The sequence below is a fragment of the Apodemus sylvaticus genome, chromosome 8, assembly GCF_947179515.1.
Source record: "Apodemus sylvaticus chromosome 8, mApoSyl1.1, whole genome shotgun sequence".
NCBI lineage: Eukaryota > Metazoa > Chordata > Mammalia > Rodentia > Muridae > Apodemus > Apodemus sylvaticus.
The window spans coordinates 97,754,490-97,781,875 of record NC_067479.1 but is presented as its reverse complement, the minus strand read 5'-3'; the positions used below and the strand labels follow the sequence as shown (position 1 = coordinate 97,781,875).

Genomic DNA, 27,386 nt, shown 5'->3' with positions numbered 1-27,386 from the left:
TGGGCAGAAGCACCAGAGAAGGAGATCAGAGGTGGCCTGTGATCAGCCAGTCTAGGACCTTACTGCAAGAGGGGTCAAAAAGACCAACAAGAAAATGCTGAGCTGCCATCCCCAGGTCCCTCACTCTGTGATCTTCCTGCTGATGCTTCTTCCATCACTGCTTAGTGCAGAGAACTTCTTCTACCAGTACCATGACTGGGAAAACTACCATGGACTTGGCTTGGACCCTAGAACTTTCTACAATGAAGACTGGAAACCAAGGCAGATGTGGAACCAAATGAATTTGAATAGTGAGCCATGTCAGGCCACCCCTGACATCTACTTTGTTCTGGATAAGTGAGTCACTTTCCCTTATGGGGGACACTGAAGGCCCGGTCTCTGTAGGGTGCTCAGAACCCAGCCTCTGTGATTGACTTATTTCTTGAAACCAAGGAGGCCCCGGCAGAGCTTTTTGATGACTTTGCCCCATCTGGGTTTTTTTTTCATTGTCCTCCAATCCACTGGCTGTTAGGATCTGATTCTTCAACCATGTGCACAGCCCACTCAGAGGCTCTGTAGAAATCATCGGCACCAAGTGGCCTGGCTGGGGGTTACCCTAGTCAGTCAACTTCTTTTTCCTACAGGAAGGTTCAGAGACAGCCCCTAGACCGAGTTTGTTTCAGTGTGCCTCTGGGTAGCCTGGGCTAGTTCTTAGGCCCTTCTTGGCTGTTAAGGGAAGGAGGATGTTGTGGATCAGGGCTGGGAGAGACAGCCTGGACTCCTTTCTCTGCACTTCCTGGTAGGCTAGGGCCAGGTCTTCTGCTCATTCAACCTGTCTGGATGCCCCCAAATGATTGCATCTTCAAGCATCTTGGGTTGCCGAAGAGCTTGGTGTTTCTTTGTTGGAGGGCACTCTTAGGTTGGCAAGGTGAGCAGAGCATTTGCTGGTGACAAGACCAGGGTCCCTAGACTGGCTCTGCTCATGTCAAGTTTGAATTTTCTCATTTCTCTCATTCTTCTTGAACACTGACTGGTAGGTGAAGGGACATGAATCTAGCCCCTAACTTCTAAGCTGCCGGGCCAGGAACTTAGGGAGCCTCCCTAGCTATTCAAAGAGAAACCTTGTCTCTGTCCAGTAAGGGAACCTCTGAAAAAATGGGCGCATCTTGTCACACTTATCACTGCAGAGGTTGGTATTCTCCCTTGGGTATCAAGGCCAGGTGGGGGATGGGCCCTTGTAGGGCTGTGGGGATGGCAGTCTTTGGGGCCAGCTCTTCTATAGAGAGCGATCCTTTTTTCTGCCACCCTGTTGCCTTTGTCCCACCTCCTTCCCTAGCACCCCACTGTGTAGGGCACCCTGAGTAGGGAATAAGCCCTTCTTTGTGATGGATGGAAAGGGCTGTGGGCACAGGTAGGGGGTGTAAAACATCATTAATTATGCAGGCCAGTCCTGTACCATGCTCACTTGCTCCATCTGCTGGTTTACAAGTGAATGAGAGTAGATTTAATGTCTGACAGTGTAATGAATATCCCAACAACTCAAGGTGCCCATTAAATTCCTTGCTTCTGATTGCACTCCCCTCAGGGCGGCCACATGCCAGCCTGCTAGATTTTTCCTATTGTTATTATGGCCTTGCTTGTACTAACAGGACTACTCTGAGCACCTCCTGTTCCTGTTTGAGGTTTTAAGATCACCTATCAACTGATAACTAGGGAGAAAGAACATTCAACTTTCTCATTGCTTGCTGCTTTTCCCTGTCTCACCCCTTTCCCTCCATCATGGTTATATATCACTGTGATATTTTGGCCTCAGATTTTAGCACCAAAGATACCTTTAGATGCCTGGTGATGACCATGTTCCATTTAAGGATCCATTTAAGGATCAGCACTAATCCACAGATGGGGCAATGTTTTGGAAGCTCTAGGTCCCTGTGTGTCACATGGTCTTTTTTCCCTTTGCCCTTAACCCTCATTTTGTCTGGAATGCAGATCCTCCTTCAATATAATCTCAAGTTGAAAACTTTGAGTTTGAGAGTAGGGTGAATATTCTGCGTCTCTGTGAACATTTGTGGGCAGGCACACTTTATGGAAGTACAAAACCAGAAAGCCTTGTCACCTCCAGTTAGGGAAAAGGTGATGTCTGGCACATTAGTCTCTGTTATTTTCAGAGACAAAGCTTAGTTACTAAACAGTTGAGATGGGGTATACAAGAGCAATGAGCAGTACAGGGGTCTTGGAGAGCGTTCTAGATTCACCCATACTTGGTTAGAATAGTGTAAAAACTGGCTCTTCCTTTTGAAGCTCTACCTTTCCTCTGTTGTAGAGTTAAGATTAGCTGATATATGGGCCATCTGTAGGTACAGGTGAGAATGATAGCCTTGCTAGAGTTAGGAGCATCTAGCAGTGAAGTTTTCCATCCTCTCTATGAGGGTTTCAGCTGGGCAGAGGCAGTGGTGTGTGTGTGTGTATGTGTGTGTGTGTGTGTGTTTGTGTGTGTGTGAAGGGAGAGGTCTCTCTTGGATGTGAAACTGTGATAATATTGACTGTAAGTTGACAGGACCTAAGGTCACCCAAGAGACACATATCTCAGGGCATGTTTATAGGGAAATATCTCTTAACTGAGGTGAGAAGACATTCCTTCAAATGGACAGCACCATTCCAAAGGTTCCGAGACTGAATAAAGAAAGAGCTAGTAAGCTATTAGTCTACATTAATTCCTCTCTTCTTTGGGAGTCATATGTTTCCTACTACCACGATGGACTATATGCTCTCGAACGTGAGACAAAATAAACCCTTAGGTCACTTTTGTCATGGATTGTATCATAGCTGCTGAGAAGTAGGACAGTTCCTGTGATAAACCAAACCACATAATTTTTTTTAACATCCTGACCACAGTTTCCCTTTCCTCCTGTCCTCCCAGTCCTCACCACCACCCCATGTCCCATCCACTCCTCCTCAGTTTCTCTTCAGAAAAGGCAATGCCTCTCATGGATATCAACCAGCCAAGGTATATCAAGCTGCAGTAAGACTAGGTACCCCCTCTCCTTATCTGGATAAGGAAACTCGGTAAGAGGAAAGGGTCCCAAAGGCAGGAAACAGGGTCAGAGACAGCCCCTGCCCAACTGATTGGGGTCCTGTAAGAACGCCAAGCTGCATAACTGTAGCGCCTGTGCTGAGGGCTTAGGCCAGGCTCATGCAGGCTCCTTGGTCGGCAGTTCAGTCTGTATGGGTCCAGATAAGTTGCATCTATGGATTTTCTTTTGTCCTTGATCCTTCTAGCTCCTACAATCCAATCCTTCCACAGGATCTCTCAAGATTTATGTCTTAGTGATCACCAAGAACAGCAGCAGCAGTAGGGTAGCGTCAACCAGAGCCTAGCATGCTACAGAGGGCAGAGCTGGAGAAGTGATACAAGCCCTTTGGAAGAGCCCAGAAGATCATTTGTAGATCCCAGACATTGAAGCAAGAAGCTGTAACACTGAAGTTGCCTTGGAGACCCCAAGATGTTTGAGATGCCAGAGCCGTGGGTTATCAGCTGAGGAAGGCTGCTAACAGGGAATGGAACCAGCCCAGGAAAAGAAGTTTGTTGCTGTCAACAAAGATGAAAAATGAGTTGGAGATCTTAAGACCACTTTGAAATCAGATATGAAGATGCAGAGTTTGGAGTGAAATGGTGCTGAGTCCTGTGTTCAACGATATTAAATTGAATTAAAGGAAGGGTAATCTTGGGGCAAGATCCCACCTAGCTAAGTTTAGGGCCAGGAATGGTAGTGTAAGCCTTAAATCTCAGGAGTCAGGCATTCAGATTTCTGAGTTCAAGATCAATCTACAGAGCAAGATCCAGGACAGTCAAGCTTAGGCAGTGAAGGAGTTGGAAACAGAAAGCTAAATAGAACAAGGGGGCCATGTTCCAGCTCCAGAGGCAGCAGAACTCAGTAGCTTCAGTTATGTGTCTCTGACTTTATAGTCAAGAGGAGAAGGAGACTACTGGGACAACTGATGCAAGTTAGCTAGAGCTAAGAAATTTGTGGTAGAAAAAAAAAAAGAAATTAGTGGTGGTTAAGAGCTGAAATCTTCTGGGAAGTGTTTTCTGAGAGCACAAAGAAGCTGTGTTCCAGAGATAGCCAAGGTTGTACCATGTGCTGCAGCTATACTTGGTAATACATAAGAGTCACCCAGGTGGTACTGGCTTTGAAGGTATGAAGTGGTCATGAAGAGCAGCTGAGGCTTGGCACTGTGAGAGGCCATGGAAAGCCATTGATGAGGGTTTAGCCTCAGTTGCAATTGACAGCCCAGGAATGAAAGGGTCGTGCAAAGGATTTGAGGCTTAGCACTGTGAAGAGAGACCATAAGAGGCTGTCAACTGCAACTGGAAAAGAATGTAACTGCATTGTGCTTGTTCTGAGAAAAATTGTTTAGCTGACCTGGGAAAGTAGCTCACTCAGGAGAGTCTTTGATTTGCCCAGAATCACATAAACTGGGCCTGGTGGTGGATACCTACAATCCCAACACCTAGGAAATAGAGGCAAGATTACACTTTTGAGGTCATTCTCAGCTGTAAAACAAGTTATATGACAGCCTAGGATATGCAGGACCTTGTTTCAAATAAAAGAAAAGGACTAATTTGTTCGGTGGAAGAAACATCAAGAGAAGATAGCATAGCATGTAGGTTCTTCCACTCTGCTTGATGCTCTTACCCAGGTCTCCAGTGAAAGACAGAGAAACAAACCAGCAAGACATACCAAAAAATATGGCTTGTGGGGAAAGGAGAAAGTGTAAGGTCGCAGACAAGATGAGTGCTGAGAAAGCAGTTACAAGCATTATAAATACTAGCATCTTTAAATAAAAACCTTCTGCCCTGTTCTGAAACAATAGGAAGGAAGCCCAAGGGCAAGACCCTATCCAGCAAAGCTTGGTCCTCTGAAAATACCAATTCATCAAAAAGGGAGTGTGGACTGACTTTGCCATTGAAGAAGCTCCCTGCAGGAAAACAATCACTTAGGAGAGTGCTTCCCTAGGACCAGCACACAAAGACTGATGGAGCTATGGCCTAAAGGAGCAAGCTTTCATCATAAGCAACGGAACTTGGCTGCATCATTTGTGTAGTACCATTTTGTAGGCACAAAAGATGCAAGATTTGGGGGTTGCAGGGCATGGCTCCATGGTTCTAGAAAGCCACTGAGTCCAGACAACATGTGGCAGGATCACATTATATGGAGATGAGGAAACGGAGTCTATGTTTCAGTGAAGACCTTAGGATGCTGGAAATGCCAAAACCAAGGGGCATATGCTGAGAAAAGCTGCAGATATGGATTAGACCGCTATGTGTGTTGCGGGGAGCAGAGATAGTAGGATAGGGCTACCCAAGGGAGATGATTCCAAGACTCTAAGACCCCAGATACTGGAAATAATGCTTGCCCTGCTTGGTTTTGGCTTTGCTTTAGTCTGACTTTTTTCTTGTGTCCTTATTCCTCTTTTATGCAAGAGCAAATCCTTACTCTGTGCTAGTGCATGTTAGAAACATGTGATTTGCTTTTAAATGTTATTGGAGCTCATTGCCTTATTTTCTAAGAGATTACATACCTGTACTTTTGAGTAGTGTTGGAACTGTTAAAAAAATAGAAGTTTTGAAGTTAGACTGAACACATTTTGCATTCTGGGATAGCCATGAGTTGGTAAGGAAAGGGGTAGGAGTTGAAATTGCATATTAAGAGTAACATGTTTTGGTGACAAGGGGTAAACTTGTCATGGTTAACATTATCAGCTTGACAGGATCTACGGGTTGCTTAGGAGACACATTTCTGGGCACATACATGGGAAAGTTTCTATGTTGTGTTAACTGATGTGGGGAGACCCACCTAACTATGGGTAACATCATTCCGTGGGCTGGGATCTCAGACAGGATACAATCAAGACAGCAATCTGACCTCTGCATCCATCTCTTTGCTCTTTGACTATGGATGCAATGGGTCTAACTGCCTCAAGCCCCTGCTTCTGTGACTTGCCTGCTGTGTTATACTATGCTCCCAGGCTGCGAGCCAAAATAGCCTTGTTTTTTGCCAGATATATTGTCACAGTAGCAAGAAAAGTGACTGGCTCAATTATAATTACACATATGAGTATGACCTCTAGGAAGGTCACATTCATGGGTACAATGCTCATGGTGGAGGTAAACATTAGGACCTGTCAGTGGGTGCTCCTGACTCGTACAGCATCCAAAACACATGAGCCAACAAAACCCAGAGGATATGCCAGCCTCAGATTCCCTTTGTACTATCATTCAGATTTCAGAAAGCATTGACAACTGCTGAGCGGCAACCCCTCTCCCTCCACACCTGAAGTTCTTCTTGTCTGTTCCTTGTTATGAAGACCAACAAAGTTGTGTGTGATTGAAAAGGTCATCATTTCTGAGACATGGGTCAGATATGGATCCTACTTTGTGAGTTGGAAGTTTCCAACGTCCTTCTCCTGCTTGCTTTCCATCCTCTGACTGACTGGGGGAGGGGGGGAACCTGGGAGCAGGGCTTTGAGAGTCAGAGCTGAAAGATCCCACAGCTCACGCGTGGACTGGGAGCTATGATGTCAGACAGAAGTGGCTGGGCCTCCATTTGTCAGCATCTGCTGGAGGAACTCTTCTTGGCTCAAGATGGCTGACTTCGGTAGGCTAGTCAGAAGACATGGGTCCAAAATAGCCTTCAAGCCCACCAGCTGCAGCTAAGGCCCATTTTCCAGAGAAAATGTCTCTTTTCTGGATGCTAGGAAATGTGAGGGAATTTGGAAATGGGCGAATGTCATGATAAACGAGTGCAGGCAGTGCACAGGTATCAAAAAGGATCCACATATGTTTGAAAACTCAAGAGTACAACAAAGATAATATGGCTCAGGCCTGAGTCTTCTGGGCCTGGATTATGGGTCACAAGGACTTCCTATAACAGCAGTATTAAGTGAGGAGGGGGGCTGGAAATGGAAAACCAAGGGCAAGTGGGGAACCCAGAGAGGTTACATATAAATGCTCAGGCTTTTCCAAACGAGATCCCTCCCTATTTGAAGACTACGTGGTCCCTACCTTGGGATGGTGAGCTAGACACACTAATGAGCTTCTAAGTGTCTTTTCATGGGGATTTGTTCATTTCCAGCAAATGGGGTTGTTTAGCCACCCTCTGCCCATTGCTGGCCATGAAGAAAGTTACCTCTTACGCTGTTCTAGTGTGGTCAGCACTATGGGCGCAGAGGGACTTGTTAAGGAAGCTGACAGGAGGCTGGGAAGGTAGAAAGTGAGCAGGTCTGCTGGAACCCCATATCTACTAAGGGATATGTTCTTTGTTTTCAGGTCTTCTCGCATGCTGCACGGCTGGCCACACGTTTGCAAGTTTGTGCTGGATATGGTGACAAGGTTATCAAAGTACGACTTGATACTGCAGGCTCCTTTGGGATGCAGGGGGCCATGTCCTGTCACACAGTGGACATATATCTTGGATTTGGTAGGCGCAAGAGTTCTTTATAGAGGGAACACAGACCCAGGCAAGTGTGCTGAGCAGGAGAGAGGTCACAGCATACCTGTTCCATGGAGATGTCTGCACCATTGGCTTCTCCTACCTCTACTATACCTGGGAACTAGGTGTAGTAGAGATAGAATCCATCTTCCAGGAACCCCCAGGTTTGAAAGACTGGAGGATAGGGGGATCAGTAGCTCAGAACTAGTACATAGCTATAGAGTGCTTGGGGTCAAATGAAAATGACAGGAAACAAGTCTTGGAAGGATGCAGGAAAGGAAGGATGGGGTCAAGGGAGTTTTTAATGGAATGTGTGAATGAGATCGCCTCAACAAAGAGATGGTAGGGACAGGGCAGCCATTAGGGCCGTCAAGAAAGTGGGTGTTCTCTGAGCCTAGTAAGTGAGTGTAACTCAGGGGAGGGCCAATCAGCTTGGAGACAAGGCTTTAGGAACTTACTATGCCAAGCCAAGGACCTTAAATTTTCCAATGTAAGCTATGAGGGGGTCGTAGAAGTTTTGGGGAGATTAGAGGAACCAGATCAAGATTAAGACCCAGCTGAGTCAGGAACTAGAGATGGGTTACTGGGGAGCTCGGTATGGGATACTGGAAGGGGTTTTGAGGGTTTTGTGGGACAGAGCAGTGAGTGAATGGGGAGAAGAGGCTGGAGGAAGAACAATTCCTCAGAGCTGGGATGAAATGCTGAGAAATTTACAGTAGACGATAAAGAGGGAGGCTCTTGTGGAGGAGTTTTCTTGCTTGCTCAGTGTGTGTGTGTGTGTGTGTGTGAAGTATGTGTGCATATATGATTGTAAACACATATAGGTGTGTATGTGTTTGAGGACAGGGATGGAGTAGGGGGTTGAACTGGCTGCCTCTCTTTCCCAGGGCCCACATTGCCATAAGGTACAAAATTTTTTAATGACATTTATCCAAAGTCCTTATGCCTACTAGATAAGGCCTCAAAGTAGAAGGGTCAAGACTAGGGAAAAGAGAATCTTGTTTGAGTAACCTCCAGGACATCTGGATGATAACATGTTGTGGTGACCACAGCTTCTCAAATACCTGCTTCCTTCCAGCCGGGATCTGCGGGTGTCTATCATCACCTACTCCTGTAAGGGCAACATCCTCGTGCCCATCACCGGGGATAGGTAAGTGTCCATTTGAAAGCTAACTCAGGTCTGGTATTCTAGGCCTCCATGGAACTGAGGGCTTGCACAGACCTCCATGAGGGCTTCCACAGGAGTCCACAGTGGCTGGTTGCCACATGCCTATATACTGATATATAGCACAGCCTACCAAACCCTTGATTTCCCACTCCACTGGATCTCATACCCTTGTGCTTCCGGAAGATTCCTACCTTCTTGCTGGTCTGCCTTCCTTCTACCACTTTTGAATCTTCTCTGGGGCCTAGCTCTGACCACGCATGAGACTGAGGAGGGTGGTGGAGTGGATGTTGCTCTCTTAACAACCCTGGCTTGTGTGGAGCCTTTTGGACTAGATCATCCTCTGTTCAGGTCAGTGGACAGGAAGATTTCTGGGAACCAGAAGGTTCTGGGGTCCAGGGAAAAGCATCTGAGGCCCACTCTGGGAAAAGGGCATCCCAGGAAGGGAGCTTGAGTCCAGTGCTGGCCTTTATACTACAGGCAGATAAGTGGAGCAGGTACCCACAGAGCGAGGTGACCCATTTGTCCCCAGAGTACCGGAGAAAGTATATTGGGAACTTCTGACTATCTGGGAGGAAGAGTTTTGAACGTCTGGCCTGGAAATCCATGCAGAGTGAAAAGAAGAGAGAGAAAGACACAGACATTTAGGATTGGGGGTATGTGGAGGTATAGGAGAGAAGCAAGGAACACAGTTGTGAAAGAGAACATATTCCAGGTCCGTGGGGAATGACAGCTGTGGGTCAGCTGGGAAAAGGAACAGGAGTGCTGGCTCCAGGAGTCCAGGGGACATCTGGAGTGTTCAGAGAGACCTGATGGGTTTGAGACAGTGAGGTAGCATCTATAGGAAAGATTCTGATAGGAAAGCCTAGAGAGGTGTAGGGGCAGGCAGACGGGTGGGGACTGGGCTGGGTTTGGCAGGCTGTGATTTGACCCCACTGGTTATAATGGGTGCTGCCCTCATACTCCCTAGGCTGGGCTGGGCCAGGCATAATGCCTCAGAGCAGCTCATAGCAAGCTATCTTTGGCCTCAACAGGAATCTACTTTAGAGTCAATTGTGAGTCATCTTGCTGTGTCTGTACAGTTTTGTGACATTGGATTATCCTAATATCCCACTTCTTGCCCAAGACCAGCTATTAGACTTAACCGTGCCCACCTCAGTGTGTTCTGTTTTTAACAGCACTTGAGGCCATGTTGCCTCTAGCCTAGGGAGCAGCCATGCCTCATGGATAGCCCTCAGAGCTTGAATCCCAGGTTTAAGACTTCCCTGTTGGGAGTTTGTGGAATACACAGATGGGCTCACATTTAAGTAGACTGTCTGCTGCCTTCAGCAGACTAGAGGAAAGGGAGTCAGGCCAGGGCTCTGTGATGGGGCAGTGGCTCCAGCAGAGAGACATGGGCCCCCTTCAGCACTACTCCCTGATCAGAAGGAGGGGAACCTTGACAGAAGGTTCCAGTTAGGAATGTGGGTGCCCATGAGAGTCCTTGGCTTAGATGACAAATGAGAACTTCTGTCCTCCTATACCCCGCTCCCCCATCTCAAGCTACCTTTGTGTTCATGGGGTCTAAGACTAAGAAAGGTCCAGGGCAGAAAGGGTAATATGGTTTCTTGCCAGGTACCCTCTTCAACCTAGGAGTAGACAAGTCATCACCACATCCTAAGGTCTCCATAGAAATGTAGACGTCATCTCAGCTTCATGTACTCTGATAACCATATGGTATAATATTCACGTACTCTAGTATCCAGCCATGTGTTACATGTATTATCACTGTCTATAGTCTTCATGTCACCTTTTCACCTTTTCTTTTCTTGTTTTGTTTTCAGAGAAGAAATCCTGAAGGGTATTGAAAGAATGAAGTATTCCATAACTGCAGGACACGAACTCGTTTTCCAAGGATTGTGGAAGGTACAGAGGGCTAGAACCACCTATGGGATAAGCACCATGGGGTAACCTCACAATGTCCCCCATTTCTCTTTGTTTCTTTACAGGCAAATAAGCAGATAGTAAAGGTCAACAGAAGAGGTGAGCTCCTGCACTTTAGTTGGGTGGGTGGCTTTCCTTGGAAAGCCTGTGTGCATATCCTCAGGGCTCTTCTCATTCTTTCAAGTGCTAAAAAAAAAAACAAAACCCAAACAACAACAACAACAACAACAACAAAAACCTATCTGGCAGTCCTTTCTCTGAGCCTGAAGGCCCTTGTGAACACAATGGTGTGTTTGTGGTGCTTCTGAGAAGGGTAGGAGGCCCCATATGGCTGTATGTGGGTCTTGGTCATGCTGAGTGTCTTTGGCTTACAGATGGGCTTGTGAACAGAAAGAGGGGAAGTACAGTGACCCACGCATGGAAACCAGGGCTTGATGGCCACCAGATCTTCCCTTTTCAATTCTTTCTTCTCTTTGTGGAGTCCCTTGCCCAACACCTTCTGATCTATAGTCCTGATGTACTGGGCCTGCTGTTACCAACATGATACCTCTAGGCCTGTGTCCAGACTTAGCACCAGCTTCTGCCTGCCTCAGTGGTCATCCTCAGCAGGAGGGTTTTCCCGATGCATCAGTTGCTCAAAGATAGACTTAGAGGTGACTGGGGTTCTCCGAGGGAATAGACAAATCTACCTTCGTAGGCTGCTCCCAAACCCCTATCTCCTGTAAGATAGTGAGTAAAATCCCTTTTCGCTACTGGGATCACTGATGGTGGGTTCTGGGTCTGGGCTCCTGACCCAAGTGGCTAAGAAGTTGAGACAACTGGGCCTGCATTGGGTAGTGCTGGGACAGAGAGCCTGTGGGGATTCCAGAGGTTCTTCTAGACTTCCTCGAACCTCAAGTACCAAGTCCCTCTTGCTCTCTTGCAGGTGCCCAGCACCCCAGCATGATCATCTTCTTGCTCAATGGCCCTCTGAATAATCAGGTCTATGGGTATTCGTTGGACGAGGTGAGCCCTGCTGTCTTCAGTTGCATCTCTTCCATGCAGTGTGTACACTTTGGTGGTTCATCTGTATCTCTCTCTCTCTCTCAGTCTAACGATATCCGAAAAATGGGAGGATATGTTTACGGCGTGGGTACAGGCCATTCTGAGAGAAGTCAGGTAACAGTCCAGATGACCACGGGCTCCTCTGTGTCCTAGTTGAAGAGCACCCTCCCAGAGGTGGTTATCTCATCTACCCTGGGGATGTGAGGAGCAGGTGGCCACTGCAGCAGTAAGGAAAACGTGACTGAGATCTTTCTCCAAGGAAGGAGGATGAGAGAGCTTCCTGTTTCCAAAAGCCTAGGATGTGGGCTGAAGCCAGTGTCTGAGTGACAGGTGAAATCAAATGGCTCCTGGCTGGATGCTTAAGTCATGCCTTCTCTCTTTTAGATAATAGGACTTTCAGGTGGTCTAGAAAACGCATTTACAAATAAGAAACCTGAACATCTGAGTGACCTCATCACACCAGTGAGTGAAATGGGCCTAGGCAGGGGCGGGCCACCTCCCAGGATTCCTGAAGCTAGCTCTCCTGACCTTGTTTACCACTCTCTCTGTTCCAGTTAGCGTCCAAGGCCTGCCCCTCCCTTAAAGCTGCAGTTACACGCATTATATGTATAAGAGGTAAGAGCTGAGAGGACAAATGCTTTAGGCAGATGACTATGTTGTGTGAGCATGCATGTGTTGGTGGTTATGCAGGCGAGTGGCATATAATGAGTATGTGTGCATATCAGTTTCTGGGTGGTGTGTAAAGTTTTGTGTGTGCACGTGGTTTATATGGGCGTATATTCTATGTGTAGATGTTTTTATGTTGTTACTATATAATGTTTCTATGTATTATATTATGCCTATGATACATATGTATTTTGATTGTATTATGTGCACATAGACTCTATATATGTTGGAATATGGATAACCGTGATGTGTGGGGGAGGGGGTGAGCAGGCATTAGGTGACTATGATTTGGGTTTAATATAATGTTCATTTGGAAGGTACATGCTGGGATGGCATAGCGATATGTATCAAAGTACTGCTTATCTCATAACAGAAGTATAATTGCTAAGGTAGGAAAAGGGTGCAAAACTCTCAAGGAAACCCAGATAGACACAGCCACCATCCAAAGACGCTTAGACCCTTCCAGAAAAATCAAACACTCAACATTCACAAAATGAGGACACTAGTGTGGTGATCACACCGAGGGATGAAGAGAAAGAACTGGGCACAGAGGATGGCCACTATGTCACCGGAGACACTCAGGGATGTCTGTGACTGCGAAATGTCTAGAGAGACAGCCGTGTTCACTTCAGCTCTGCACTGAAAGGGTAGATGTCTGACCCCATTCCAGTGTCCCCTGCCAGTGTGCAGTGGGCAGCGTATGGACTTGGAAGAGAGCTGCCTCTCTCGTCAGGATCACGGGGCACTCAGGCGCAGTCTCCACACGGCTGCTGTGTGTGAGCTGCAAAAGAAGGCAGGCCCCGGAGGCCTGCGTTGTTCTGAATCCTTCCGCCTAGGCGGCTGGATCCTGTCATTTTTGTTCTCTCCTGGAGCCTGGGCAGGCAGCACAATGATCATATCTGAGCTCTGTGATCCATGACACTCACTAGGACAAAGTGCTGTGGGTCGGAAGGTCTATAATGTATCCTCTGACGGATGGGAATGGCATACCCGGCTGTCAGTGAGACGAGAGACAATGCATAGGGCAGGGACAGCTGCAGCGCCTAGAAGATGGAGGTGCTGGAGACATCCAATCCTGGCATTGTATTCAGCTTCCTGGCCCTGTGCTGCTCTTTGTCCTCCCCCATACTGTGTAAGAGAGGGGAGATTGCTGTGCGGAGGAGCCTAGGGAAGACGCCTTCCTTTCTTACAGGCTTTCTTCTGCTTCTGGGTAAGGGAGCCCTGCCTTGCAGCCTTCCTGACTGCTGCAGGTTTCTGATTGTCGCAGTGGACAAAGAGGCTTTGGTGTCTGGGCATCTGTGACGCACTGCCGATGAAAACTTGAGTTGTTTCCAATGAGACACGTGCCTCTGAGCACCTGTTCAATCACAAACCTGCTAAACTCTGGGCTACCTTATGCAAACCTGCCACATACAGGGCGCCTCTTATTTGGAGGGAAGCCCAGGCAGGAGGCTGCACCCCAAGTGAGGCACAATAGCCTGTTTTCTTACACCTAGCATGGAGTCAACCTGTGCTCCAGGAAGTATGAGGAAGGAGGAAAATCCTTGGTATCAACTAGCCTTGGGCAGCACAGGGGTGCAGGGACCAGCTGGATCTGGCCCAGGGGAGGTTGTGCAGGGACAAGAGCTGAGGAAATTCTACGTGGCTCCTGTGGGAACAGTCAGCTAGCCGCCTACGCTGTAACTCCGGTACAGTGCTATCAGTGCCAGAGAGCATCCCCACTGGTTTAGGGAGGAGCTTGTCAGCAAATGGGAACCAATATGGTTGTTGGTTCACACACAGACTCTCCCTTGTTGGAGGCCACTTTAGCCAGGGGAGTCTGGAAAAGTTAGATCAGAAGGACTGATGCACATAGCTCTTCTCAGGGTTTCAATGTTGTCCTCACAGAATCAAACCCGGTGGTAGTGGAAGGATACGGCTTTGACTTCGCCAGGCGTAAAGAAGATGTAATCTGCAGGTTCTATTTAGGCGGCATAAAAATGTCTATCAAAGGTAAGGAAGGTTTTTGTTCTCCCAGATGAGTCTCCCTGTCCTTACCAGCTGTCCTGTGGGACACTGTGGTGAGAAGTAGTGTGCTCAAGTGAAAGAGAGAGGCCTGGCTGAGCTCGTGGAATACTGCCTCCTTCATGGGCACTTTTTTACCAGTATTCTTTTGAACTTCATACTATTTAATGATGTACTTAGTTTTAGTCTCTGCCCTACATTCATCTAATTATATACAGTTTTATTACTGGACAACCTTTTAATTTATTCTTAATTTAAAATCATTTCCTTTAAATCATTTCCTCTCAAATTCTGGGTCTCCTCTTTTTTGTTATTGTTACATTCATATGGCTACAGCCTGCTGAACCCATGTGTATGATTTCAGGGCTGAGTGCTTGTGTACTGGATAGTCACTGAGGGATCTCCCCACAGGGTGGGGCCACATCTCCCCCCTCTCTCAGCATCCCCCAGTGGCCTATGGTTTTTCCCTCATGGCTGTAGATAGTCTTTTTGTTTTGTTTTCCCTATTTATTGTAATGTTAGTAATACTTTTACTTCATTGTTTTAGTTTAAACCTCATGACCTATATTTTTCATGATTTAATTTTTAGTTTCCTCCTTACATTTATATAGTTTTGATTTCAAATCTTCTCTTTTTGGGGGATTTTGCTTGTTTCTGTTTTTTCTCTCCTTTTTACTAATCTGATGTTATTTTCTTCTCTGTTGTCCATAACTTTCTTCCCCGTTCCTGTACTTATCTTTTCACTTATTTAAACTCCTTTTGTCTCCTTTCCCTGTCTGAAACATAAAAATGAAGTCATGTCATTTTTCAGGAGAATGGATAATAGATCATAATATTAAGCAAAAATTAGCTAGAACCAGAAAGACAAATGCCACGTATTTTCTTTTAAAAGCAGACTATCCCCAACCCATGTGTGTGCATGTCTCTCTCTGTGTATATATGTATGTGTGTGTCTGTGTGTCTATGTGTGCACGTGCTTGTGCATGCATAAGTGCTCTTAGGTTTTAAGAATAGAACGGTCGTCTCAGCTCCAGTAGGTGAGCCCTGTGGTCCAGGGGCTCTTGCTGGGCCAGAGGATACTGTTTGGTGCTGGGATGCTGAGCAGAGTTGGGGCTCAACAGTAGTCTTTGGATGGAAGAGCATAGGGAGGTGATTGCTGCTCATCGGTCTGACTGTCAGCTCTGCTGGTAGAAGCCAACCGTGACACAACCACTGGCAGTCTTTCCATTTTCTTTCAGATGCCCCCCCAATCAATATAACCAAGACGACTGTTACTTGTCCTGGACCAATTGTAGATTCTGCGGGAAGGTAAGTAGCCTTTGGAGACCTTCAGGGAAGAGACCAGTGGTCAGTGTTTACCAGTATAGCGTGGGTTGTAAGATGTTCCCTCTGCTGTAGAGCACCAACTTCCTGCAAGTGGGTTCCTGTACCCTCCTATCTGGCCCAGTCCTTGCTTAGTGGTGCACAGCATCCAGGCTTTACTGAGGGCAAGATTCAGGAGATGATGGGGCTGAGGGCCAGATCTCTAACTGTCTCTTTGAAACAAGACAACAAACTCTGGCACAAGTCAGCATGGTGACCCCATGCACACCTCCCTAATGCCTTAGCTCATTGTCTCAAAGGCCATATGATGTATGTGCCTCTCATGGTCTAACCTGCAGCCCTTCATTATCATTGCAAAGGTTCCCTCTTAGTTCCTTGGAAATGAGCTCTCTTTACCTACAGATCCACTGTCCACTATTTCAGAGTGCCTTAATTTTAGTATAAGTGTGGGAAGAACTGGGGTCATCCCTTGAGTCAAGCCCAAGGCCCTTGTCACCAGGCTGTTTCTCAGTGTCTTGTCTCTGTGTTAGAGTGATCCATATTCTACTCAGCCTGGACAATGGAAAAAACTTCCTGAATAACGGTTTATACGTTGCCAGTAGGACATGTGTAAGTACCCATGGATCCATGACCCCATCTGTGCAGATCCTCTGGTTGGGCAGATCTAGCTGGGAAGTCAAAGAGCAGAGGGGTCCTATGCAGGCCACAAGGGTGGCTTGTATACAATCATAACTTCAATGATCCAGTCCAGTTTCCAGAAGGGTCAGTGATGCATGTCTGCAAGGGCCTGTCCATGAGGTCCAGGGCAAATGGACCTTCCACACTGGTGTTCCTAGTCCAAAAACACAGAAACTTCTCCATTGCAGTCAGGGTGCAGGTGATAAGAACTGGAACCTCAGACACTAATGTGCCCCCCCCCCCCAAATACTCTGGGCCCTTTGTTCTTAGGACTGTTTGGTGATCCCAGTGCAATGTGACAGGAGAGTGTGTCCAGGAAAAGAAAGTTTCTCTCAGCTCATAAGAGCTCTGCAGGCTCATCCCTCATAGCCACACACAAGCTGGGAGGATGGACTCAGATTTCTACTCATTCGGCACTCAGCCTATGACATTCCCAGATATAAGCACTGAGGCACAGAAGACCCGGCTTCTACCCCCAGCAGTGATATCCTTGGCATCTCTCAAGTGCCCTTTGCTTGCAGTCAAGCAGTTGCTGGGTCCCTGGTGCCTTGTGTCTGTTGTTTCTACAGCCCTTGCTCTGAGCAAGCCTCTGACTCAGTAGGGTGGGACAGGCTGCAGACCACTCTAAGAGACAGCTGCGAGAGCAGTGCCCCGCAGCCTGAATTCTGTGGCCTGAGTCGGAGCCAGGATTGTGATCTCTGAGCTTGCCTTGTGCCCATGAAAGGAGGCAATGCTTAAGTCACAAGATGGGACTCAGAGAGAGAAAGGCAGTAGCACCAGGGTGTGGAGCCGGGTAGGGGGAAGAGAGATCTTAGTCTAGTCCTGCACTTTGTAGGCTTGCAGCCTCTCCCAGAGATGTGGTCACCAAAGCTCAGCGCCATGTCAACTGAAGCCACAGTGAAGGCCACCATCCTCAGACCATGGAGGATCCTGGGCCATCCTTACCTTGGCCAAAGTCTCAGAACAGGGCCAGAGATGGTTTCACTTGGTGTTCTATCAGTTTGGAGAAGCCAGGAATAAGGGAAGAAGAGAGATGGGAAGCCAAGAGGCAATCTAGGAGGGCCTTGTACAATTAATTGCCTTTGGTCTCTGTGGGATGGGACCTGACAGTTCTTTGTAGGAGCTCCAGTTTTGGGAGATGGTGGCATATAACCTTTCCTTCTCATAGGGCAAAAGTCCGCTAACTACAGTTAAATATGGCAGAAAAACTACAACCACTACAACCACAACCACAACCACCACCACAACTACAACTACCACGACAACCACTGAAAGCCCTACCACCATTCTGGTCACAGAGAAACCGAATCCAAGCATTGACAAATTCATTTTTGTCCCTATCCTCCTGGCGCTGCTGCTGCTGTTCTTGCTGATGGGCTGTTTCTGGCAGCTGTGCTGTGTTCCGGTGAGTGCCCCTGTCTGCTCAGCCTGGAGCCCAGGAACATGCTGTCCATCTAAGAGGTGTGGACACAAGGGATCACCGTGACAACAAAGCACAAAGATCTGCCGGGTCCTGTAGTGGGAGATCTGCCCAATTTAGGCTTGTAGTTTGTTTTGTTGTAACTTTTACCGGGGAATTGGGCTGGAAACAAAGTAGCCACAGGGTCCCATCTCTACTCAGGGAAGCAGACAGTAGAGAAAGCAGAGACTGGCCTGGAGGTCAGGGGAAAACAGGCCTGAGCTTGTCTCAGATCAAAGGAAGGGGCATGGGCTCTGAGGCAGGTGAGACTAGGGCTAGGTATGCAGTGTTTGGCCGAATCAGCACCTTCACCTACCCATTACTCCCTACCTGCAGAGAAAGACAGGGCTCCATTAGAGCAGGAGGAGATCAGCACAGGTGTGGGCACACACATAGATTCCTGGAAATGTGCATCCCTGGTCCAGAATAGGGTCCCCTGTCTGCAGAGCTAAGGCAGAGCTCAGCCTCCACACACCAGCTTCTTTTGTCTGTTTTACCCTCCAGCCTGCAAAGGAGTTGCCCGCACCTAAGCCCCCACCTAAGCCCCAACCACAGGTAAGTCATACATGCTTTGGATGCTGACACTGTCATGTGGCTAAGGACAATGACCTTCAAGAGAGGCATCAGAAGACCTGCACTCAGGAAGGAAGAAGGGCAGAGGAGCTCAAGGGTCAAGAAAGGGGCTCACAGTGACATCAATCAAAGACAAGGTCCTACCCGATTTTTAGGATCTCCTGCTTTAGCCACCCAATCTGCACCCTGGGGAGCTGCTTCAGCATAAGCAGCCATTTCTATGGAGACCTCAGAGGACTGGGACTGAGGTTGCAGCTGGGCTCCTGAGAACAGGGTTCCCTGTTAAGCCCTGCCCCCAATCCCTATGTTGGAGGTCTTTAGTTCTGTCTTCAACCCTGTATCCTGGCAGGGTAGAAGGGTTGGCTGGGCTCAGCTTAGGGACTGAGGGATAAGGAGAGTGAAAGAGTCCCAGATGGCCCCGTGCTGTGAGGGATGTCCCCAGGGAAACACATGGACAACACGGGTAAGCACCTGCAGCTCCCATCAGGTAAGGACCAGAAGTTGTAGAGAGGCTGGGGCAGGTGGAGCCTGGGTTTGGGCTCAGATGGGAGCAGCCTCCCTGTCTTGGTTGGACTGTGCTGGCTGCAGAGTGGCCTGGGTGAGGATGTCTATGCAGAAGCCAGAGACAGATGGAAGGGACGGTTACCTGCTAGTGCTGGCCCACTGTGCAGCAACCAGGCCAGACTTCTGCCAGCCAGGCTGATGCAGGAGAGCCAAGGGCTCCGAAGGAGGCTGTTATTACTTCGAGAAGCTCTGTATATGAAAACTGAGGACAGGGGGGGCACTCTCTACTTTTCTCCCTGTGGAAGACGTCCCCATGGTGTGGGATACATCTTTCCATTTACCGCCCCACAGTGCTGTGCAGGGCACAGGCAAGAAACAGACAGGGTTTTCTCTCCTTTCAGCCCAGAGAGAAGAAACAACCTCCCCCAGTGTCTCCCCCGGCACCCAAAATACCTGTAAACCCAGCCCCCATTGTGATCATCTGCTGCTGCGCCTGTTGTGGCCTGTATGTGAGCAAAGACAAGCAGGTGCGAGGACTCTGCGGGGCCTGTGACTTCAGACTGCCCGGGCGTGGGAGGGTTCAACTCCAGGGAACGGGCTCTGAACTGCTATATGTCTGAGAACAACCACATGTAGACCCCCCCCCCCCTTATCCCAGGGGAGGAGAGCATGCAGGAGGGTCCCCACAGCATCTAGGTTTTGGGACAGTGATAACTAACTGCCTTATCTGGCCAGTCCCTGGTATCCTAGCACCATTTTCTTAGCCCTGACAGTTCTTCTGATGTGGGTTCGTAAGTCAATATATACTGAATGACAGAGAGGCTTGCAAATCTAGGGACAACTAAAAAATGTCTACCATGAAAAATGGATAAAATCCAGTGCCCCTGATCAACTAGCTCCAAGTTCTTTGGACACATAGAAAAGAGCTGGCTCACTGATTCTACTGCCAAGATGGGGCCACAAGTTATGGGAAGGAGAGGGTTGGCATGGAGACCCTAACAGGCACCACAAAATCCCTCTAGAATTGACTCTGGTGGGCAGGCAGTTCAAGCTCCTTCTGTCACCTAGGAGGGTCAGGCCTAAAGGAGGGAGAGGCTTGTCAGCAGCCAGGGCTGTCATCTCTGGTGTCTGCCTGGCTTTGCCCTATTCCTCCTTGGTCCTGCTTTTGCGATGGACCCCATTCCCTCCTGGAAGCTGTCAGTTCCTCTGCAGCCTCTCAGGCTAGCTGAGACCAAGACCTACCTATGATATGAAGAACAGTTAACATAGATTCTTTTGAGAAAGAGGCCATTGGCCATAGGCCTAGCCCAGCGTCCTAGCTGGCCTGTATTCCTGGAATCCTGGCTTGGCCTTACTTACTGCAACAGGCCCACTGAGTCTGAACTTAGAGCTGAGGTCGGGGGTGGGGTGGGGTTCCCAACCCCTAGAGCTAAGGTTCTTCTGCCCTTTATGCTTTCTGCCTTGCTCTGTGTCACCTGCCCCGAGCAAGACATAGGCTGCATACCTGCCTCTCCTGTGCAGCGCCTAGTGCAGGCCTTCTTTGTACCCAGGGATCCTCTCTAGATTTGAACCCACATCATGGCTCCCCTAAAGGCCTCTGCTCACCATCACACACCACTCCAGCCTCTAAACTTCTCCAATGTCAGATACTGGCTTCTCTCTCCCCCACAGATTCTGTTCTGTGTCTGATTCTGAAACTGGGTCCTACAGTGACAATCCAGGCAGCCAAGGTTGTAAGATCCTTTCTCAAGAGCCCACTTGGGCTTTTTCTCAGAATTCTTTGGGCACCGAGTCTTAGGAGACCAGGATCCTTGTTCTGTTGGGGCAGAGTCCATGCCCTGATTCTTCCTCATGATCGTGTTTCTACTCTTCAGGGCAATGTGTTTGTGCGCATCTTCAATCCCCTGTGCTGCCCCCAGTTGCCACCGATATGGCCCCAGGATGCTGAGCAGGTGAGTGGGACTCAAGGCTACACCAAGGGGGCAGAACGACCACTACTTTTTGCCTGTGATGGCTGCTTTCTGGATCTGTGGCTCAGAACCATGTCCTAGCATAAGGCTGAGGAAGAATGCTTGAGACATCAGATCTGGCACTCTTGAGCCTCCTAGGCGTGGCATCTATGAAGATAATGACTCGTCACTTTGGCCATGGTTGACAATGCTGTCTGGCCAATAGTGACTCCATTATTAATTTATTAAATATTAAGGTATGCTCTCTCTCTCTCCCTCTCTCTCTCTCTCTCTACGCACGCACGCGCGCGCGCGCGCGCGAGCACGCACGCACGCACACACACACATGTATAAGGAGGCATACTTGCCTGTGTGTGAGTAAATGGAGGTCACAAGTCACCATCAATTGCTCTCCCATCAATCTTCGAGACAGGGTCTTGTACTAAACAGAAACTTGCTGTTTCTGCTAGACTGGTTTACCAGTGACCTTACTTGATCTGCCTATGCCCCACTCAGTATCAGGGTTAAAAGCATACACCCCTATGCCCAGCTTTTATGTGTGTGCAGGGGCTGTGACTAAGATCACTCTTACAGCGTTACTTCAGGTCTACTACATCCTAATGATGCTTCCTGGGCTCTGGCTGTCAAGTGTCTGGTCTGCATGACAGTGGTTGGTTGAGTGGCATGTGAATGAAGCCTGTCCTGAGCCTGGAGGAAATGTGGAAAGAAACCTCCACTCTTCCTTCTCCCATCCAAGATCTGTGACTGCTCTGATTGCTCTTCAGATGGGAATATGACATATGGCAGAGTTCAAGGTCTTAGGAATAGAATAGAGGCTCCTTGTGTGTGTATGTATAAGAGGGAGTGGGGGAGGTAAGGGAGGAAGGGAGGAGAGGTGAAAGGGAGGACAGAGAAAGACTCAGAGCCTGAGACACACTGCTGTTGCAATAACTTTTATTCGCCTGATGTAATTGTTATCTTGGAGGCTCACTGCCTCTGTCTGCTAACCTAGGTCTAGCCCTGAAAGCCTCCAGCCTCTGTTCAATCTTATCTAGGGCTAGAATGTTTCAGCCTCTAAAAATTACTGCGGAACAAGCTCACCCTTTCTAGTTCTTTCTGAACTCAGGCTGGTTGGTCAACTCAGCTATTCTGGCTCAAACTCCTCTCCAAGCTGACTGATTCAAACCTGCTTCCCTCAACTTCTGACTGAATTGTGATTCTTGGTCTTATACTGACCTTGGCAATCTGTTCTAATCTTCTGGTTCTGTCTTACTCTCTGGTTCATTCTGTCTTCACCTGAGTCTCTCTTGTTCTGCACATCTGTCTGGGTAAAACTGCCCTCTCTCCTTTTCTCTCTCTGTGATGCTCTCTCAAGTAGCCTTTCTTTTCTCTCTATTGTTGTAAGAGTTGGGCATATCTTATCCTGTCAAACCTTCCTCTGATTTATTACTTTGTCTGCCTCTCAATTAGACATCACTTTCAAACATGGGTACTTCCTTCTGTAAACTAAAGTTACCTTCATGATTTCAGATTTAAGGTAACTTACTAAGGACATGTCTGTATCCCAGCCAGAGTGATTAAAGATATGCACTAAGGGGATGTCTGTATTTCAGCCATGTTGCTGTATCAAAGCCCCTCTGCACATTGCTTTACTCCAGTACTGCAGAAAGAGGCTCTGGACATTGGGACTAAAGTGTTTCTTCCACTCTGGCAAGTACCTAGCTGCTGTGTCATTCCTGGGACCCTCTCTTACTAAGGTTACTCCATCTCTCCTTCAGACTCCACCCTGATGCTCTCAGGTGCACCATCAGGGGTGACCTGGTGGGTCCAAAGTTGAATGAGAGGCTCAGGCAGGGAAGATGGAAGAACAGATTAGTTTAGATGTACAAAATGGTCATGGAAGGGCAGAGAGATCCAGCTAGACATAGGTGCGCAGTATAGTTGAGGGTGTGTACAGTAGTTGGTACTACGGATGCCTAAAGTGGCAGCCTGACATTGGAAGACCTGGAGGGCCAGGTGGATTACAGGAACATCCAAGAATGTTTCTGTGAGGAATTGATTCAAGAGTTGGTAGAACAATGGCGAGTGGGAGCTATGCTTGAGGCACCTGAGAGGGAGCCTGAGGCCTGAATGGGCAGTAAAACCAAGTCAAGGAGTGGGGTAGATGGTGGTCTCACTCGAAACGCTCAGGGTTATATCTGTTGAGCCACAGAGAAGATGTTTTGTCCCAGATAGTGTCCAGCAGGACAGGGGCTGGAGAGAGCATCAGGGTGGAGTTTGAAGGAGATCTGGGGTAACCTTAGTAAGAGAGGATTCCAGGAATGACAGAGCAGCTAGGTCTTGGCCACTCATGTTACTATGCTTGATGACAGCTCCAAGCAAGTCTCTCCAGCATACTCTATGGAGGAGCTTTTGTGGAAATGAATTATTTTTGAACAGTCAGATGCATCAAGTATAGAGGGGTCTAGGCAGAGGAGGAAGCTCAGACTTGAGTGGATAAGGTGCCATCTGACCTGTAGGCTAAAGAGTCTATAGATGAGGCTCAGTGGGAGTGGCTTGTTGGCATGGCAGCCCATTCCACAGGTTGAACAAAGCCACATGTGTTGGTTTGAATTGGTTTGGCTCCCATAGACTTATGTGTTTGAACGCTTGGCCCATATGGTGTGTCCTTGTTGGAGGAAGTGTGTCACTGGGCTTTGAGGTTATATATGCTCAAGGTATACCCAGTGTAGGACACAGTCTTTCTGCTGCCTTCAGAACAAGATGTAAAAAGTCTCAGCTCCTTCTCCAGTACCAAGCCTGCCTGCACACTGCCATGCTTCCCACTGTGATGATAATGGACTAAACCTCTGGACTGTAAGCCAGCTCCAATTAAATGTTTTCCTTTATAAGAGTTGTTATGGAAGCTGGAGAGGTGGTTTAATGGTTAAGAGCACTGACTGTTCTACTAGAGGTCCTGAGTTCAATTCCCAGAAACCATATGGTGGCTCACAACCATCTATAACAGGATCTGGTATCTTCTGGCAGGCATACATGCAGATACAGAGCACTCCTACATGAATTTAAAAAAAAAAGAGCTGCTAAGGTTACATTGTCTCTTCACACCAATAAACCCTAATTAAGACACTGCATGACTTGAATATCATTGAGGATGGTTTCTGTCCCAACCACAGAGGCTTGCCAGGGCCCTGGTGCACATATAGTAAGGGTGTTGGTGATCTGCATTTAATTAGGGCTGGCTTGCCATTTCAGAGGTTTAATCCATGATTGTCATGGTGGGAAGCATGGTGATACACAGGTAGACATGGTGCTGGAGAGGTACCAGAGAGTTTTATATCTGGATCAGCAGACAGCAGGAAGAGAGGGTAACACTGGACCTGGCTTGAGCATTTGAAACTTCAAAGCTGATCGCCAATGACACACTTCCTCCAACAAAACCACACCTACTCCAACAAGGGCACACCTTCTAATAGTGCTGCTCCCTTTGGAATTATGGTGGCCATTTTTATTCAAACCCCCACAGCCTCCAATCTATGTTATAAAATACACCAAGAATACCAAAGAGAAGGAAATCACGAGAGAAGCCTTATTGTGAAAGTGGCCCGAGAAAGCTTAGTGACTCCAAGAAGTTACTATCTAAATAGCATCTTGTGACATCTCCAGCCTGCCAGCCACAGGGAAATCTAACAATTTTTTTTATTGTTATTTTTTTTATTCGATATAATTTATTTACATTTCAAATGATTTCCCCTTTTCTAGCCCCCCCCACTCCCGAAAGTCCCGTAAGCCCCCTTTTCTTCCCCTGTCCTCCCTCCCACCCCTTCCCAGTTCCCCGTTCTGGTTTTGCCAAATACTGTTTCACTGAGTCTTTCCAGAACCAGGGACCACTCCTGCTTTCTTCTTGTATCTCATTTGATGTGTGGATTATGTTTTGGGTATTCCAGTTTTCTAGGTTAATAACCACTTATTAGTGAGTGCATACCATGATTCACCTTTTGAGTCTGGGTTACCTCACTTAGTATGATGTTCTCTAGCTCCATCCATTTGCCTAAGAATTTCATGAATTCATTGTTTCTAATGGCTGAATAGTACTCCATTGTGTAGATATACCACATTTTTTGCATCCACTCTTCTGTTGAGGGATACCTGGGTTCTTTCCAGCATCTGGCAATTATAAATAGGGCTGCTATGAACATAGTAGAGCATGTATCCTTATTACATGGTGGGGAATCCTCTGGGTATATGCCCAGGAGTGGTATAGCAGGATCTTCTGGAAGTGAGGTGCCCAGTTTTCGGAGGAACCGCCAGACTGCTTTCCAGAGTGGTTGTACCAATTTGCAACCCCACCAGCAGTGGAGGAGTGTTCCTCTTAATCTAACAATTTTTTAATCATCAAGACACATGAATTCTTTTTCACCCTTATAAAGTGTCTGTTTCTTCTCTAATAAACACACAGTATCCATGGAGAAGAAGGAAGAAGGATGAAAGGGGGAGGCTTTTGAAAAACACTACCCCGAAATTCATACCTGCATTCTGCTTGCTAGAATTCGCTCACGTGGCTAGCACAGAACATGTGACTCAGAGCTAAGCACCCTGTATCCTTTAGCAAACTCCACTTGCTGTTATGAAGAGGGCAAGTGGAGATAGGGTTATTAGCTGCATTTGATTTTGCTGACCCCTTTACATGGATAGCAGATCAGGGAGATGTTTAGAATCGGCCCCTTTCATCTGGCTTGGAGTGAGTGACATGGAAGGCTTTCATAAAAGGCCCAATAAAGATTCTTCAGGTCCTTATCTGGGCATAAGAAGCTAGCAGAGGGACATCCAGGCAAATGTGGAGTGAATTGAGTCTGTGTGGTTCATGGCTTCCCGGTTGGTGTGTGCTGGGGAAATCCTGGGACTGTGTGGAGTTGGGGTGGGCACAGAGTGAAGTAGAGACCTCTGGGTTGAGAGGCAGATATATTGAGAACCACTGGTTCCCCCCACCCCCTCTGTCTTCTTTTGTCTGACACAAAACATTCCTTGCATCTGCTCTGTGAGAGAACAGCGTCCTTCCCTTTGAGTGGTTGTGGTTCCATCTACCTGCTGATAATCACCCCTGCTTCCTGTCCCAGAGTGTGTGTGGCCCCTGTGCTTGTCGGAGGCTTTGCCCACTAAAGAATGGAATGACATCAGTGAGCTAAAGTCAAGTAGTTTTCAGGAAGTCAAACTCGCTGAGGTTGTGGGAGAGCCCAATTTTCTCGCCCTTTCTGACCTCTAGATCCGCAGCCTCAGCCTCCCATACGGCCTGACTCTTTATTTACCTTCCAAGCCAGTGAGGCAGAGCCTTCTGGGAGCCCCAGCTCTTGTCATCCCTGGCATTGTCCCCTGCTGGGGTTTCTCCCATCTCTAGCATGTGTCCCCACCCCAAATCCTTAGTTGCATTCACAGAAATCCTTTCTGTTGGGTAAACCACAAGAGACAAATTTTCTCAAGGTCAAAACCTGCAAATCTTCCAGGTCTTCACACCTCTTAGACTTCTGTTACCTGCACCACATCTGGAAGGAAAGTGCATGAGGGAGGGTAGGACCTGGGGTGTGGGGCGTGGGAGAAGAAGGGCCACCAGAGCTTGCACTGTGATGTTGTAGTGTCCCCACCACCCAGCCAAGCAACTGCAGCCTCCTTGTCTGGTCGCAGTCGTATCTCATTGCCCTCTCTCTCCTCTTTCCCGTAGGGGCAGCAATGGGCTCTCCTGAAGGAACCCTGCGTCCACGGGGTCAGCCTGCCACCTAGACAAGAGTCTCTGCCTCTAGCTTCCTGCTCTCAGTGCCACTGTCTCCCACCTACCCGCCCCAGGGATCCCTCCTCCAGGTTGAGGCAGGTCACTAATCATTCCTGGGCTCCCAGAGCCCTATAGTCACTCCCTCCTACATAGTGGACATCTCAAGTGCCACCAAGTGAAGACGAAGAAGTCTTTGCTGCTATATTCTGTATACTGGGGCTCAGATTTTAATAAAGGAAATAATAGATTGGAACTTGTTGCTGCTCACTAACAAATATGCCATGAGCTCCTCTCCTTGAGATGTTTTTCTGCTGCATCCTCCAGAACAGGGCCCTCTAGTGTCATGTGACTAGACAAGGCCCACTAGCATTTCTGCTAACCCTATCTTTATCTGTCCCAAAGGGGCATGGTGTATGTTCATGTGAAAACATTTCTACAAAAACCTTCTTTCTCCCAATTTTTGAGTTTCAGAGACTATTTTAGTCTCCTTGCTTCGAGTTTTATAAAGAAAAGCATTTGGATATTTTTTACCTATTGGACCCTATGACCCTGGCCTCTAGTTTCAGATTACCTCTGTCTTAGATGTATTCTAGACAGAGGTAAGGCACCACAGGACCAAGACGTCTCTTTCCCGATCAATCATGCCATCCATAAGTGCAGCAGATTTGAGGAGCTGCTCTGGACATCTCTGGAAGACATAGATATCCATGGTGTGCTCTGACTCTATCATCATATGCTCCATGGGAGCTGTGCCTCCTGTGAAGTGTTCGGCCATCCAGCCTGCCTGGCTGTGTCCACGTGACTACCCAGCTGCTAGCCACACAGGGACGGTGGGCAGGAGAGGCTGGCAAGCTGATATACTGTG

General features: G+C 47.8%; 1 protein-coding gene across 1 annotated transcript; it reads left to right on the top strand.

The window, feature by feature from the left end:
• Positions 1-94: 94 nt before the first annotated feature.
• LOC127691263 (anthrax toxin receptor-like) lies at positions 95-26,656 on the top strand. The gene is made up of 17 exons (XM_052190893.1): positions 95-336; positions 7,310-7,381; positions 8,551-8,622; positions 10,461-10,542; positions 10,626-10,659; positions 11,486-11,565; positions 11,650-11,718; positions 11,989-12,066; positions 12,159-12,219; positions 14,158-14,262; positions 15,513-15,582; positions 16,128-16,206; positions 17,444-17,680; positions 18,239-18,289; positions 19,213-19,338; positions 20,686-20,763; positions 26,474-26,656. The coding sequence occupies exons 1-17, from the start codon at positions 95-97 to the stop codon at positions 26,654-26,656; spliced, it is 1,719 nt and encodes a 572-aa protein (XP_052046853.1).
• The last annotated feature ends 730 nt before the right edge of the window (positions 26,657-27,386 follow it).